The sequence below is a fragment of the Chaetomium globosum genome, genomic scaffold, assembly GCF_000143365.1.
Source record: "Chaetomium globosum CBS 148.51 scaffold_5 genomic scaffold, whole genome shotgun sequence".
NCBI lineage: Eukaryota > Fungi > Ascomycota > Sordariomycetes > Sordariales > Chaetomiaceae > Chaetomium > Chaetomium globosum.
Genome location: NT_165980.1, coordinates 657292 through 673326, shown reverse-complemented (window position 1 = coordinate 673326; position 16035 = coordinate 657292). Strand labels below are relative to the sequence as shown.

The window sequence follows — 16035 nt, the reverse complement described above, 5'->3', positions numbered from 1 at the left end:
GCTCCGTACGGCTTCTTTGCTCGGCGCGCCAGGAGTTGTTGGTTCCCAGGTCAAGCCGCCCTTGATTTTGGCGGAGGGGGGGGTGGGGGTGAGTTTTTGGGTGAGTTTGGCCGAACCATTGTTGGTTGGTTTAACGAGGGAGGTAGGTGTCTTGGTTTGGTGAGGGTTTGTTGGTAGTTGGTGGTGGTGATGGTGGTGGTGCTCGAGGTGTGATGTGAGGGGTGGAGGACCACTGATATATAACTTGACGCGGTGGCTGGACACGCACGCGGTCTTGTTGTCTAGTTGTCCTATCGACAATGACATGCGGTTGTGGCAGTGTTGCCTCGGGAGGGAAGTCCTGCTGCTTGGCCACCAATCGTCCTTCTAGGGCTGAGAAAACCCCTGTCAGATTTAGGACAGGTGTGGACGGTCATCCCTGAAGAGGCGGTTGAGAACAGATTCAATCCGTAAGAGTGACACGACTTGAGGAAGTTTTCCACCTCAGCTTTGGTAGTGCTCCTTGACCTTGGCCGCATGACAGTTTAGGGACCCCATAAACAACCGCGTCGGCACCACTCACGCTGTGAGAAATCTGGAAGCCTGAAAGTGATCACTGCCAGGCAACCTCTTGGTGATTAGGTTGATTAAAACCTGAAATGTGATCATGTCTACATAAAATGCAATCCAATCAAGGTATTTCTATGCCATGCCGCCCAAGCCAATGTCGTTCTGAGACCCAAATGCACGCTTGATACTAATCCACAACTCGAACGCCTCTAGCTTGATACCCACCCTCATATACCCCAGCCACGCCGCGAACAGCCTAATGGCATTCGGTGGCCAATACAATGACCCCCGCTGCCTGATTTCCTCCAGCTGCTCGTAAAACACTGTCCGCATGCAGTACCGCGCAAGAATCAAAAATTGCCGTGCCGGTCCCTGCCGCGTGTGCAGGTTCTCGTCCAAACTCCGCGTGAGATCGTTCGTCTTGAGAATGAGCAGGATGATGCGCGGTACTTGGCCAAGCATCTGCACGAGGTCCACGAGCAAGCCCTCCTGCAGGGCGCCGCTCATGGTCTTCTGCTCGCTGGCCTCCTTGGGCTTGGTGATGGAGGAGCTGACGACGCTGAAGTCACGCCCCGTGATGGCCGACGCGAACAGCGGGAACTTGTCCTCGCCTATGCCGGCGACCTCGTTCACGTACTTCTTCATGCGCTCCATGTCGCCGTCGATGACGGCCAGCCACATCTTGGCGTACGAGCGCCGCAGCGACTGCGGGATGTCGCGGTACAGGCCGTGGTCGTACAGGATCACGTCGAAGTTGGCGCCGCGCCGGGAGGGGTTCTTGCGAATCGCGATGTTGCCCCCGTGCGGGTCGCAGTGCAGTGGTGCGTTGTCGCCAAAGATCATCTCGTTAAATATCCTTGCCAGTGTAGCCGAGACCTCGTCGCGGTCGATGCCGCTGTTGTCTATGTATTCAAGGTCGTCAAGGCGGCGGCCCGCCTCACAGGCCATGACGAGAATGCGCTTCTTAGCCCAGATGACATCCGGGATGACGAGTGGGAGCTCTGGGATGCGCGAAAAGTAATCTTTTGTGCGCTTTGAGTTCTCAGCCTCGCGCTCAAAGTTGAGTTCGAGAGGAAGCGACACCTCGATCTCAGAAGACAGCCATTCGAGGTCGTATTCGGGGAAGAAGCGCTTGAGGGTCGAGAAGGTGAAGCTGGTGAGCGACATGTCCAACTTTGACCATTGCTGGAGGCTTGGATGCTGGACCTTGACAGCCACCTTCTGCCCCGTCTCTTTGATCGTTGCCAGATGCACTTGTGCCAATGATGCGGCGCCAATGGGCTCGGTCGAGAACTCGGAGAAGTAGTCCCAAAGCTCGTCCCCTGTATCATTCTTGAACATCTGCTCAATCGACTCGAACGAGGAGACTGGACACTTGTCTTGGAGGGGTATGAATGTCGTCGTCCATTCCGGGGGGAGGAGGTAGTTCATAGCGCTCTATAGCAGGTCTGTCAGTGCGAGTTCCAAGTCGGGTTTCTAGGGGCCTACCAGGTGTTGTCCCAGCTTGATGAATATCCCCCCATTTTTCTCGAGCACTTTCAGGGTCCTGTCTGCGCATCGCTTGTGACAGGCCTTGAGTACGTGTTCCCTCTCGTCTACGTCGTCGAGTTTATCCCGCTGGTTGAGCGTTGTTCGGTAGCTATTATCCTTTTAGTACCTTCACGGTAATGGTTGGCCGTCAGGGTAGTGCTCACTCATTAATACATAGAATAAGAGTTGACGCCACGCTCCCCGAGCGCTCCATTGCTTCGTAAGTATTTTTGACATCGTCCCCAACCGAGAGCAGCATCGTAGCCGCCCCTCCCCCAGCGGTTGCTAAAAGTACCGCCGCCCGCCGGCGTGACTTCGGTTTTGGTGGCGATCCGAACGAAGGTCCTGCGGTGCCATATCGCCTTGGTATCGGTGCTCGGGGGAAGTTGCTGGTCGGTCTGGGACCCTGGCTGCGACATCGGGCGCAAGTCCAGCCAGCGCCGAGGCGCTTCGTAACGAGTGACGACAAAGTTGGTTTCAGCATCGTGTGCGGTCGACGTCTCTCATTGCAGGTATTTGACGGTACTTAAGGAAGTCGCACGCATCTCGAGGGGTGGGCGTTGGGGCGAGCTTGCAGGACTTTGCCGCAGCAACAACAACCCCTGCCATAAATTTCAAGATTGGCATCGTCACATTCGCAAGATTTTTGGGGACACCGCGCCTCGGCGCGTCGGGTGAGATCGGACAAGGGGTGGACAATTGAGCTTCTTACGGGTTAGGGTTATACAGGGGTGTCAGGGGCTCTCAACACCAACCCTCCTTCCTCGTCGGAAACCACCGACCTGAGGTTTTGCAAAGGCCAAACCTGAAACGCCGTTGTTCCATTTTCCTCATTTTTCTATATTCCAAGGCAGCTGTGTGGTTTCTGTGCACTTCTTGGTATTAGTCCGTTCCCAAACACTCACTTACTTGATTGCCCGCTTAGGGGATGGGATGATTAAAATTGAAGCTGGCGAGTGCCAGCAAAGCAAAACAAGCTCATTCATTATGGGGATGTGGGGTTGACAAGGCAAGAGATTGACTTCAATTTGAGACTTTGCTGCCATTAACAGTAATGCAGCCGTGGAGTAAGTAATGATGTTAAAGAGTCATTGACGTCACGGTCAGTGACATCATCTTCCATTCGTTACCTGGCACCCTCTCTCGTCCGAAACTTGTATCCAGGGCGTTACAATAGTTATTTAATGCCCTCTGTTTGATTCCAACTCGCTTAACCACAGTTTTCCACTCTTCTTTTAACCACCAACAAAAGACTTAGGTTTCAGCACATTTCCATATCCACTCAGTAAGCCGGCCATCCCGAGGAGGTCGATACTTGTGTGAAGCAGCCCGTCACTAACCACCCATTAGAAATGTCCGAGTCCAAGACCGACAAGATTGACAGGGTCAAGGCCAACCTGCCCCTTCCCGAGCAGCCTCCCGTCCCCGGAGACATGAAGTCGGCCAACATGAAAACCACATCTAGCACAGGGGTTTCTGCAGGCGACGTCTCAACAGGCCCCGGTGTCACCTCTGGCCTGCGAGAGCCTGCCTCCAAAGATTCCAGCGATATCGACATGAGCGGCATCGGACGCCAGGGAAAGGAGGGTCTAGAGCACCCTCCCAAGGATGCGCGGAGCTGATTTTATTTTCCGAGTCTGAGCGAAAACAAGCATACATACTTCGAGTTTCAAGTTCCAACATTTCTATGAGCATGCTCGGGAGGAGTTTACAGTCGAAAGACAAATGCATTTTTTTTTATCAAGGTACATAAAACCCCAACTAGCTCAAACAATCATACTTCGTCGACCCTGTTTGTAAGAGTGAGGGAGGGATCTTGAAAATAGCTCGCCAGGGTAATAATGTGTTGTCGGTCATGACCGGGACACCGATGATGTTTGTCAGACATTAGTGATTCGGACCTCAATAACATAGCACGGATTGTTGTTCGAATGCATCCATCCTGCCCCGGGTGCCTGGCTGGTGTGAAGCTGTCGAGACCTTTCTCGCTGCTTTGATTGCCTCATTAATCTCAGTGGGCACCCAGATCTTGTAGGCATCTAAAATAACAATATAAGATTTCCTAGTAACATCATATTATTGGCATCATATACAAATTTAGTCTTCATGGTTTCCTGTGTGCCTACAGATCGTGCACGGTCCACATGCCGCTACCCCCTGAACGAAAGTAAACAACCAGCCAGAGAACACGACTTAGGGGGCGTGAATGGCAGTCATCTTTTTGTTTTGGATGTTTATAGTCGATAACAAAATTATTGTATTGAAATAGTGCCCCTGGGGAGATGATTACTACCAAAGTTTGTATACAAATGTTTTATAGACCTGCAAGCTCATCTGAGTCCATCCAGGCTCTGTTTGGTGTTCTCTTAGGCAGCCTGCTAACCTAGGAGAAAGCATCACAGCAAGATTACCCTGGTGTTTACTCTGGGCTGCATGCCCAAAATTACGAACCGATCTGATGTTCAATCACACAACGCTCGAATGGCATATCTCACTGGGCAACTCTGCCTGGGACCCGCTTCTCATCACTGTACATGTCTCCCTTCTTTTCCTTCGATACTGTCCGGCCTAGGTTGAGGGCTCTGCGCCCTACTTTCCTGCAACTGCAACTACAACTCAAGATAGAAACAGACGTGGGCCCGGCCCATCCATGATTTTGAGGGACAGAGGGGCATAAAAATCTGCTGAATTTCAGGCTGGTCTGGAAAGTTTCCACCCAGCCTCGAACCTTTGGTCGGGGAAAGAGAGCACTTCGGCCCCAGCCCTTCAACAAAGAGTTATAGCATTGCATTCTGCCTCGCAAGCCAATTAATTCTTCCTGTCCCTTCGTCTGTGCTGGTCGAACCGACTGTGCAGAGGCATCGGTAAAATATGACCTCGATCTTTCCATCTCGTATCTCTCGATCACTGATTGTTTCTCAAGCAATGCTGATATTTACCTTAGGTACTTTTTTCTGCTCTTTTTTCTTTTCTGTACCTTTCCCCTCCTACTTTCCTCCCCAACAGTGAGCGGTAATTCCTTCCACTGCCAGTCAGCACCTTCTCCTCCATTCCTGCTTCCACTTTTGCGACTCCCACTCCAATTCTATTTTGAGTCGCGCTTTGGGGCAACCTCAGGCAACGCGCCTTCCCGCTGTGTGCTCTATAGACTGCCCGTCCTCCACCTTCAAGTTACCTACCTAAATCTCGTTCCTTCTCCGTTTCATCTTCCACCTAACCACCAAATCAACCAAGTTAGTTGATTTTTATTTTCATTTCGTTCCATTTTAGGCTCGACTTCGGCCAACCCTTCGTTCGTCTTGCCTGGGGCACTGATAATAAAGCCAACTATCAATATGACTGGCGCGCCGAACCGGACGTCTGGCCAGGCGCCTTCAGGCCGATCTGCTGCTGAGATCGAGGCCGAAATACGAGCGGAGCGCGCCAGACTAGCAATGGAGGTGCAGCATTGCGCTTATCTCTCTCACCTCTGTTTCTCATTACTTACGAGTGCCAACAGGACGATCTCGGCATCGCGCGCGTCGAGGAATTACCCTTGGAAACTGAGTCCAGGGATCGTGCTCGGGGCCAGCATGGTCGCCATGCTGAAGCCAACTCGCGCCGAGGTCAGCCATCGTCTCGAGGTCCATCGGGCCAACCATCGCTACCCGGCAGCAACGGGGTGGCCTGGGGCATGGATCAGGTGTGGCAAGGTACGTTGCTCTGAAAAGTCTGCCCGTAATGTGTTAATATTTTTTTTTCAGACGCTATTGCGGCCAAAATTTTCGATGACGATGAAGCTGAGACCGTCAAGAACTTGGACGACCTCGGCGGTGGGAGACTATATGACAATGCTGCTCCTGCCAGGCCCCAGAAGGCTTGGATTAGCCACATGACGATGCGTATCCTCAACCAGCGTAACGCGCGGTTAGTTTTGTACCCCATTCTGCGGATTATTCTCAACGCTGACTCTCTCAAGCTCTGGGAATAATCCCGCTGAGCACCCTACACCCAACAAAGGAGGACGCCCCAACCCAAACCAAGGCCCGGCCCAACCCGGTCGTAACAACACCCCGACCGCCGCCAATTCCTCATCTCACGGGGGGAATAACAAATCCGTCCCTGCGCCTTCAGCTAGGTCGAAGCACAAGGCCATCAATGTCAACCCGAGAGCAAGGCAGGTAAACCAGCCGCGTGCTCAGCCTGTGAGGGCTTCGCCCGCTGTACTACCTATGCGAGAAACGACCATCAACCCAAATGCTCCTCTGTCCTTCGAGACTGAGAACGTCATCCAGAAGGTTGTGGTCAACTTCTCTAGCCGGGACATCAACCCGGCCTTGCCTGCATTGATCCTGTTATCAGCAGCCGCGCCCCCGGAGCTCGGATTCATGACTGTCGTCATATACAACAACAAATATTGCGAGTGGCCAGTGTCGGCCTGGTTTGATTATTCCACCGGTGCCGACAACCTCCTCACTGCCATATTTCAGAACGATGGTGGGCAGCAAGGTTACGGACTTCAGTTCAAGGACTATGGCGATCTCGTCAAGTTCAGGGACACCGTAGCATTACTCCAGGCAGGGAAGCATCCGAATCAGGTTGGCTCTGCTTCAGTTCCTGCTCCGACCGTCATCAGAACCCCTACTCCGACCGCCGTTGCCACCACGGCTAGAAACACGCTACAACCGGAAGCTCCAGGCGAGGCTTCAAATGTTGGCAGTATGCGCCCTCGGGCCGCATCTCCTCCGGTGCCGACTCCGACCAATGTGCCTTCCATAAGTGAGATGACGCTCGTCCCTGCCGGCTTCTCAGAGCCAACTACGCCATCCACCCACCCCGATGTCAATTCCGCTGAGACAGACCCAATGCTGGCCTTCCGTAACGCAGCCATCATCACTTGTCGCACACTGTTCCAGTTCTTTCATCTCACCGGGACCGCCACTAATGGCACCACTATGACCGTGGAAGACATGGAGCAAACAGCCGAAGGGATCAGGTCGGGAGTCCTGGAACACAGCATGAATACTGCAAGGGCCCAGGGGGCCAGCGAAGAACAAATCCAGGTGATCAGGGATACAATTAACGAATACTTTAGGTCCCAGTTGGCCGAGGGGCAGCGAGCAGTTACCAACTCCCGCCGTGTCTACTCATATGACTTCCTGATGTCGAGGAGGGTTGCTGCAATCAGCCCTAAAATCTCTATGGCTGACATTCCTGACTTGCCGCAGCTGAGATCCTCCTCTTCCCGAGGCCGTGTCTCCTCTCGGGGCCGCGCCACCCCTTACCAGAGCGCGACCCCTGACCAGCCCCAGATCTCGAAGTCTGCCAGTGCCATGCAATGGGTACTTAGCGGAGACGCACCCTCTGGGATGCCCAACACAGGGGCTGACACGACCCCCACGGCCCCTAGCAGTGCACAAGCCACTGTTCCGAGTGCGGTAGGCCTTGGTGGCACACCAGACACGGGTCTCCAAAACTCTCGTTGGGCATCTGGTGGGGAAGCACCCAAGCACGCAAATTGGTTCACGGGCCTAGGATACGAGAAAGCATGGTCCAAGAGAACTTATCTTGACGACCTTGCCCAGCTCGATCCTAATACAGCCGTGACTGCGGGCACTGAAGATATTATGGACCACTACTTCCCACTCCCGGATGCCAGCAGGGCTCAACCTAGTCCTCAGGCTTCTACTGTTGACGGCAACAGGGATAATATGGAGGATCTGAGCGTTGACATGTCTCGCCTGTCAATTCAGTCGCCGACGGCACCCCCGAGGCGGTCGGCTAGGTTGGCTAGGTTGGCTAGGCTGGCTGCTTCTGCAGAGGCGTCAGGCTATGCCACCCGACAGTATCGGGAGCTCCGCACACAGCCCACATCCGCGGGATCAACTCCGTCGGTGCCGTCGCTCGAGACTCAGGCTACGTCACGGTCTTTTAATATGGAATCTCGGGCCACACTGATGGCCTCGAACCCGTCGCCCGTCTCCATCACGGCCCAGGTCCCGAACGGGCTGCGCCCCGCGCCTACGCTGACACAAACGGAGCCTTCAACCTCAGCCGAACCTATTAGGTCGGCGTCGACGCAGCCGCCGCCGGCTGTGCCAGCGCAATCGCCCGCAACTACGGTAGCGCGACCTGGGGTACGCGGCCTTGCGGCATCTAGGCATTCTGATGGCATTGCGCCGTCCAATTCGGGGAATTTTGACTTCTACCTTCCGAACTCCGCGCGTCGGTAACGAGTGTCCCGGTTGCCCGCGTGCTAGTTTTGGCATTAACACGGCTCGAGAATAAACACCAGCCGAGTATGATGCATCCAGCTATTTCGAGAAAGATTTCTCGGGATTACAGGGAGCTTTTCGGAATATACGAAACGTGTATATCAGGAATGTCAGTGTCTCCTTTTCTATGGTCTCGTAACAATCTGGCAAGGCACTATCATGGAGGTCACTTTACCTTTGTGTTAATTCTTTTGCCATTTTCGGCCAATCTCTTTCGGTCTTCGGTCTTTCGGGTATCCTATCTTCTTCAGCTTATTTGCTTGAGGAGTTTTGGCGTTCACAGAATGGGCCGGTGATTTCGAGATGAGGTTACGGCTTCATTTTATTATGGGGGGAGGATCCCCATCTTCGGAAGAAGCATTGTTAGGAGTAGATAAATGTGTGTAGGAAGAGGGACAAATCTGTCTTTGTAAGTTTAATAATAATCTTTTAGAGCAAACCGGGCTGTGTATGATGTGATGTGATCGGTCGTTTCTACCTGGAGTTCGGCTTCTTTTGCCCATGGGTTGCCTATCCTACCCCCCTCCCTCTCACAACGCCCTATCCCCATCACAAGGCCCTACGGCCCCCTCACAACCCCGCCCAGCCCCCATCCTCCGTACTCTCCACCACCTCATCCACCCCCTCCCGCCGCAGTAGCCGTGTCACCTCGGGCCCGTTGGGCAGGTCGTTCTCGACGGCGCGCCGGTCGCCCTCGGCAAGGGTGGCTGCCAGTCCGGCGGCGACGTGTCGTGCTGCGAGCCGGGTGCGTGCCAGCGAGGTGGAGACGGAGACGAAAATTGTGAGGGAGAAGAGGGGGTGGGCGTGCGACCAGGGGGGGTGCGGGAGGAGGAGGTCTGTTTTTGGGGGAGGGGGGGTTAGTTGGAGTGTTTTTCGTTTGGTGAGGGGAAGGGGTGAAGAGCGAAAGGCGTGAGAAGGAACAGGTGGCTTCGAGCGTGCGAAGATTTAGGGGTTCTGTATGGGGGTACGTGGGGGCGGGGAGGTGAGTGAATAGGGGGGGGATGAGTCGACTTACAGTTTCCCCTCTAGCACGACTATCCGGTGGGGTTGGCTCTATTGCAATGTCGTTCTTTTTTGGGTCCTTGGTGGCGTGGTCGAAAGAGGGAGCGAAGACGGTGGTTGAGTCGGCGGTCAGGGGCTCTTTGAGGCGCTTTACAAGCTGCACGAAGCCCTCGCCGTCGAAAGGTGAACTCGGCCCCTCGCCGGGCATGGGCGGTTACCGGGTCGGGCATGGCGTCGAGCTGGGCACGGGTGTGGTGGTAGCCGTCCATTGGTACGAAGGCGGCGATGGGGGGTTCGGTGGGGGAGTGGGCTGCGTGTCGGGCATTGAGTGCCGTTGTGAGGCGCTTGGAGAGTGTGGTTTTGCCTGGGAGGGGGTCAGTGAGAGTCATTTTCGCAGGGCAAGGGGGCGTACCTGAACCGGGAATTCCAGCAATGGCAATCACTGCGAGGAGAAGTCAGCAACTTTCCTCAATATTGGTTTACTCTGCGCATGGTGTATATGTAGCGAGTTATCCCCAAACTGGCTTCTTCCCTGGACACCCAGGCCTCGGCAACACTGAAGTATACCGTATGCCGCATAACACAGGACAAAGGAATGAACTTGACTCACAGAATCGTGTGTCACTGGGTGTTTCTTGGAACCTGTCCCAGGCCTTGTCAAGGAGCCGGCTTAGTACATCGTCCATGGCGGTCGCTGTTGAGGTTAGGTGAAGGTGCAGTTGGTAAGCGTTCGATTGCGTCGCCCCTGAAGGATGCAGTTGCCTTTGCGCGTGAGGACTGAACTTGGCAACTAAAATTACCAGGAAGGAAATAATCGCAAGGCAGATAACTTGTTCGGTTCTAAATGCGGAGCGGAGATGAACTACCGGAGGCGGAGGTGTCACGGCACGGCCCCGATTGTGGCTCCGCACGGGAGTCGAGATCACTCTGGCCAAAAAAGCCGGACTCAGAAAGGGAGAAAGAAATCAAGAGAAGAGAAAGAAGAATAGAAGAAAAGGAGAAAAGAAAAAGATGTAAAGAAAACCGAGAAAATCAATTAATCAAAGAAAATTTGAGGAAAGTAAAAAGTAGACTTTGGTCTTCCGAATGGCTTTCTTTTCTTTCGTGTCGTCAAAGGTGCCTACACTCGGAGTTCGGCCTTTTTTTGTCCATGGGGCGCCGAGTCATCAAAATGAACAACACTTCCCATACAACATAACAACAAACACCACAACTCCGGCATATCCCTCGAAATACACTCGTCTCTGAAAATTACACAAAAAGACCAAAATAACAAATTTCAGGGGGCAAATCTAAGTTTCTCATCCCACTCACCCCTAATTTTCACAACTCAACGTTTTGTGAAGCCAGAAATCTCCTTACTCCTCACCTTCACAACCACTTTTACATAACACAACCACAACAATCATACTCGGAATCATGGAATCCGAATCCACAGACCCCAACCTCATGCTCCTATCCCTCAACCTCTCCGACTCAGAACCCGAAGAAGGCGTCGCCCCTGGCAACACCGCCACAACTACGACTGGTCCGACGACCGAATACCAGCCCACCCGCGCCGAGCGCACCGCCCTCTCTGAAGACTGCTTTCCAGGCCTTGAAACGGATCTACCGACCCAAGATCGAGAACGGCAATGTAATCCCCCTCTTTACCAAGGCTCTCCCTTCACCTCCCTCCCTTTTTCACATCCCTCCCTTTCCACATTCCTCCCCTTTCCACCTCCCCCCCGCCCACTCCACTCACCACCCGCCCTCTCCCCCAACAGACACACACTCAACAACACCCCCAACTAAACAGCCAAAATACTAACAACCCCCTCTCCCAACTCACAGATCAACACCACGATCCCCCTCCCCCTCCCACGAACCCCGCTCCCCAAACCACAAGCCCAAGCCCTGCTGCACGCGGCCGAGGAACTGTATTTCCTGCGGCCGTAATGCCGAGGCGGCGGCTTTTTGTGAGGGCCGCGTTCTGGAAGGATGAGGCCGAGGTTGAAGCTTGAGATTCGGTGACGACCTGGGATGAGGGCGAGGGTAGGGAATGTGGATGGGAATGGGGATATGAAAGGGGAAGCTGTTCGTAGAGGGGTGAGGAAAGCCAAGGCGAAGACGAAGACGATGAGTGGGTAGGGGGAAGGGGAGGATTGATGATGAGACGAAGCGGTTGTTGGCGTACTACCTGGAGCGATGCGAGGCGAGGGCACGGGGGGGGGAATAACGGTGGTGGGGGTGTTGGCGTGAGTGTGAGTTAGGACTTGGGGCCAAGGGGTGGTGAAAGAAACGGATTCAAGAGATGCTCTTCTGCCCCGGTCAATGAATCGGTCACAGGGACAAGATGAAACAATCAAGTGGTTGTGTGCGGCGGCGGAGAGTATCCTCTTCTCTTCACATTACGTCTGATCTAAAGACGTTCTAAGTCTTGCCCAAGATGACCCAGGGGATCTATCATGCCGCCATGTAAATCGGCAACAGGAGCGGAGTCTTTTATATACACAGAACCCAAACCAACTCCTTCCCAGTGCTGACTCACGGGGTATTTCCCGGGACTCCGCAAACAAAATGAACAGCCCAGCCGTGTAGTCTTGTGATGGTATGAACAAGCAGCGGGGGAATGCAAAAAAATCAACCGTGACGCCATGCTCCAAAATCTCGCGCTCGCAAACATCGCTTCTAATGCCGCCGTTTTGATGACCGTTTTTTCCTCTATCCGGCTCCGGGTAGGGCCGCAAAAATGCCAGACGGCCCCGCCCAGGAGATGCAAGAAATCCGCTTCGTTGTCCGTCGTCGCAGGTGCGTGGCCCCTTCTTTGTTGCTTTGGGTGCGCACGTTTCGTTGCTGCCTTGGGCTCCTTTTTCCTTTATCCTCCCAATTACTGGTATTCAATACCACTGGAGCCATGCTCGGTGTTGGCGTCGTCGTTAAAAACGGTGGGGCGCGGTTGGGCGCTCCTCGCTGCCACGTCATGCAGCGACCGCCGCTAACCGGATGTTGCTGGCTTGCGACTGGATGAGCATCATCCGCTCACGTTCGCGCTCCTCGGCGAAGACACGGCGGCTCATAGCGAGGACGGCCTCGAAGCCCTCCTTGCCCTTGATGGCGTTCTCGTGGAAGCGCTTGACGAGGGTGTCCTCGATGCGGTTCTTAATGCGCTGCCAGCCACCGCAAAGCGCCGTGATCTGTGCCGACTGCTCGAAGGACGTCTGGTGGTCGTTGAGCGGGCGGTAGACGACCGTCTCCTGCACGTTGATGAGGTTGCTCATCGTGAGGTTGGCCGAGACCATGGTCACCGTCTTGCTTCGCGGGTCGACATACGACGTCTCAAACACCTGCGACTCGTCGATGCAGCCGCCCAGTATGCTCTTGAGCCAGTCGGGCGCGGATTGCTTGCAGGTGATGAGGCGCTCTGTCCGCAGAATGCCCGTCTCGGGGTCGACCGACCGGCTGACGGTGTCGACGGCGACCACATGGGTTGATTTTTGGTTCCATGGGCAGTACTTCCGCCAGTTGGCGGTCGATACTTCCTCCCAGGAGTAGTTGAATGTTTCCGAGTTGGAAAAGACTTTCATTTTCTCCTGTGCCTGTTCGCCTGATGTCGACGACCTTTGGTGGATCTTAGGCCGCTCGTCCGAGGACTCCGGTTGCGGTCGCGTGCCGGAGGGGGGGGACACGGAAGAGATCGGCAATTCAGAAGTTTGCCGAGTGTAAGTCAAGCGATTGCAATAACGCAGTTCGCAGTTCGACAATCGGCCTTCGCGTTGTCGAGTAGGTTGTTGATAGGATTTTGGGGCGTTTCTTAGGTAAGAAAGTGAGTGTGGAAGTTGCGGCACATGCAAAAGTAGTCGATTCCAACAGCCCGCAGAGGGGTTTCGGCTGTGAGTCCTTTTGTATGATAAATTTTGGCGACTGCCAGCACGAAATCTTATCGGAATGGCGAGTGGCAACCCCTGTCTATAGTTAGGCTCGCTTACCTATCCAAAAACGGTAATAGCATGGGTATCATGAAAAATTCTCGGCCAACTTGCGGATGGGTCTGGAACGCCACCAAGCCAACCCAATCAGCGAGCGGGTCATCTTGACCGTTGGCGAAACGGGGTTCGGGGACGCCTTTTCGCCATTGCGATTGACTCCCTCACCCGTCACCGTCTGGAACCCGTGCGTCATTGAAACAATTGGAAACACCGGAAACCCCGATTGTTCTTGCAACTTGGGACGGTGTTCCATGTACAGGAGAGTTAGGGGTATTCAATCTGAACATCCAAGCATCTTGATTTCATTTCATCACAGTCCGAACCGTTGACAAGCGGTCTGGCACTGTGGCGGACTAGCGGTGTCGGGCTTTGGTCCCTGATTGTGGTTCCGTATGCGGAGAATACCTAGGTACCCGACCACCTAACCCAACGGGAGAACCTCGAGTTATCGACATGCCCAAGATGGCCATGCACATATGCACAGATCTCCGCTGCCAACACTGGGCGAAACGGCTACGAACCCGACTCTTATTTAAACAGTTCGCTAAAAGTCATCTCCACGGCTGATGACCTCCTTTACGGTCGGTCGGATGAGGATGGTCTGCAAAGTCAGCCGAGGGCTCTCCTTGAAGCCGATGCTGGTTACTCACATGCTCAAACTGGGCCGTGTATGAGCCCTTCTTATCCACCAGCGGCGGATACGCCTCGACGATGCCGTTCGAGACAAGATTGTTCAACTACAACAATCAGCATACACACACCCTCTCTTATCAAGACCGCCGCAACTTACCCCGAGCAGATACTTCTCTTGACCAAGGCGGTCCAAGTACCGTCTGCACCACGGCAGGGTGCCAAAATTCTTGTTAATGACACTCAGGAGCGACTTGGCCGAACTCAGACGAAGGTCAACCTTGGGCGCATCGGTACGCTTAGCGTAGTGCGACACCTCGCCATCCTCGATCACATGGCCGCCGCCCGTGCTGCCGAAGGTCTCAATGGCAAACACATCGCCCTCCTCCATCTTGGTAGTGTCGTTGCTCTTCACGATCGGCACGCTCTTTCCGCCATGGATGTTGTACGGGAGAATGGTGTGTCCGTTTAGATTGCGGATCGGCTTGACCGGGTAGGTTGTGCCATCAATCTCCACCTCGTAGCTCTCCATGACTTCTTGGATTACCCCTCCGATCTCGCCCAGCCTCACGTCGATACCGGCCTCCTTGATACCCGCGTTGGTGGCGGCCTTTACGGCCTCTAGGAGCGGGTCGTACCGGGGGTTGAAGGCCATGGTGAAAGCGCTGTCGACAATATTACCATTCACTTGGACGCCGAAATCGATCTTCATCACGTCGTCCTGTTGCAGGATCATTTTGTTGCCCGCGTTGGGCGTGTAGTGCGCTGCGCAGTGGTTGATGCTCAACCCTGTGGGGAAGCCCATCCCGGCAATCAGAGCATCGCCCTCCTCCAAGCCCTGGTGGCCGACAAGAGCGCGGACAGAGTCCTCGATGCCGTTGGCAATGTCAGTCAACGACTGGCCAGGCTTGATGTTCTTTGCCGCCCACTGCCGCACCTGGCGATGGGCCTCGGCGGCATGGCGGTAGTCGTTGAGGAACTCGCTCTTTAGGTTGTCAAGGTGGCGCTTCTCCTCGTTGGTCGTGCGGTAGCTGTTCTCGTTTAGGTATTCAACCTCCTCGCCCTTGGGATACTGCTTGTCCGGGAAGAGCTGCGAAATCAGCACCCGCGGAGGGTCGGACTGCTGCGTAGGGTTCTTCTTCTTCTTCCTCGGCTTTCTCTTCTTCTTCTTCTTGGCCCCGCCAGCCGCAGGGGCAGAGGCATCTTCTGCGTCGTCCTCGGAGTCGTCCTCGTCGTGGTTTAGGTTGCCATTGCTCGCATCCGGCTGAGGTTTGTTGTCGGCGTCTTCAACTGTGTGCAGTCAGCAATCACTGGGCGTTCCATTAGATACAATTGAGACGTACCGCTCAGCTTGCTGAGCTCGTCTGTGGGAGGAGCTTGAGCAGCCATCTTGGGGTTCTGAAAGTTGCTAGCGAACCGAAGAATCCGCTGAGTTGAGCCAACGTTATCTGATGTAGCTTGACCCCACCATTACTTTTTGAAGCTGCACGCGGGGCACTGAGCGCTGTAAATTTGGTAAATAACGGAAACGATTTCTCGCCACGGCGTAACGGTGCTGAGCGGCCTTGGCAACAAGCCGCCCCTCGCTCATCCTCGTTCACCCATTTCGTCACGAACCTCGAAAGTGGGCTACACGGCACGACATCAACAATAGTAGGCGTCGAGGCAAATTCCAACCTCGACTCCCTCAACGGCTCTCCCTTTCACACCTCTCTGAGCCATGTGAACAGCCATTAGGATGCGGCATGCCACTCCGCTTTACTCCCACCACCGCGGTCCTGACCGCCCAGTCACCAGCGCCAGCAACAGCAGCGGCAGCATGGACCTGCCATCGCTTCTTCCACGCCTCGCGCACCCTCCGCCTTGAGGCCAACTCCGCCAGCAACGTCAACCACTATGAGACCCTCAACGTCCATCCAACCGCCTCCACCGCGGAAATCAAAAAGTAACTCCCGCCCTCCCCCCATCCCCCCAAATCCCCCCCTTCCCATTAAAAGAAAATAAAAATCCCTTCTCGCCCCGTCCCCCCGTCTGGTTGGATCGATAATTCTTGTTAAGGGGGGCATCTGCGACCGCAAGCTATCTAACACCCCTCACTCCAC

The 16035-nt window shown here is 54.5% G+C and overlaps 7 protein-coding genes across 7 annotated transcripts; 3 read left to right on the top strand and 4 right to left on the bottom strand.

Annotated features, from left to right (window-relative positions):
* Window positions 1-681: 681 nt before the first annotated feature.
* Window positions 682-2563, bottom strand: CHGG_07052 (uncharacterized protein; the record flags this gene model as incomplete). The annotated part of the gene is made up of 3 exons (XM_001224707.1): window positions 682-1986; window positions 2038-2188; window positions 2244-2563. 3 exons carry the CDS (start codon window positions 2561-2563, stop codon window positions 682-684), a joined length of 1776 nt encoding a protein of 591 aa, XP_001224708.1.
* An 868-nt stretch (window positions 2564-3431) lies between these two features.
* On the top strand, window positions 3432-3701 carry CHGG_07051 (uncharacterized protein; the record flags this gene model as incomplete). Its single annotated transcript, XM_001224706.1, has 1 exon — window positions 3432-3701. The coding sequence occupies one exon, from the start codon at window positions 3432-3434 to the stop codon at window positions 3699-3701; it is 270 nt and encodes an 89-aa protein (XP_001224707.1).
* A 1713-nt stretch (window positions 3702-5414) lies between these two features.
* CHGG_07050 (uncharacterized protein) lies at window positions 5415-8291 on the top strand (the record flags this gene model as incomplete). The annotated part of the gene is made up of 4 exons (XM_001224705.1): window positions 5415-5519; window positions 5579-5771; window positions 5823-5985; window positions 6038-8291. The coding sequence occupies 4 exons, from the start codon at window positions 5415-5417 to the stop codon at window positions 8289-8291; spliced, it is 2715 nt and encodes a 904-aa protein (XP_001224706.1).
* Window positions 8292-8903: 612 nt separating this feature from the next.
* On the bottom strand, window positions 8904-10021 carry CHGG_07049 (uncharacterized protein; the record flags this gene model as incomplete). The annotated part of the gene is made up of 3 exons (XM_001224704.1): window positions 8904-9169; window positions 9490-9699; window positions 9946-10021. 3 exons carry the CDS (start codon window positions 10019-10021, stop codon window positions 8904-8906), a joined length of 552 nt encoding a protein of 183 aa, XP_001224705.1.
* Window positions 10022-10754: 733 nt separating this feature from the next.
* Window positions 10755-11338, top strand: CHGG_07048 (uncharacterized protein; the record flags this gene model as incomplete). The annotated part of the gene is made up of 2 exons (XM_001224703.1): window positions 10755-10971; window positions 11169-11338. The coding sequence occupies 2 exons, from the start codon at window positions 10755-10757 to the stop codon at window positions 11336-11338; spliced, it is 387 nt and encodes a 128-aa protein (XP_001224704.1).
* A 957-nt stretch (window positions 11339-12295) lies between these two features.
* Window positions 12296-12901, bottom strand: CHGG_07047 (uncharacterized protein; the record flags this gene model as incomplete). Its single annotated transcript, XM_001224702.1, has 1 exon — window positions 12296-12901. One exon carries the CDS (start codon window positions 12899-12901, stop codon window positions 12296-12298), a length of 606 nt encoding a protein of 201 aa, XP_001224703.1.
* A 946-nt stretch (window positions 12902-13847) lies between these two features.
* Window positions 13848-15322, bottom strand: CHGG_07046 (uncharacterized protein; the record flags this gene model as incomplete). The annotated part of the gene is made up of 4 exons (XM_001224701.1): window positions 13848-13904; window positions 13954-14040; window positions 14094-15223; window positions 15277-15322. The coding sequence occupies 4 exons, from the start codon at window positions 15320-15322 to the stop codon at window positions 13848-13850; spliced, it is 1320 nt and encodes a 439-aa protein (XP_001224702.1).
* Window positions 15323-16035: the final 713 nt, after the last annotated feature.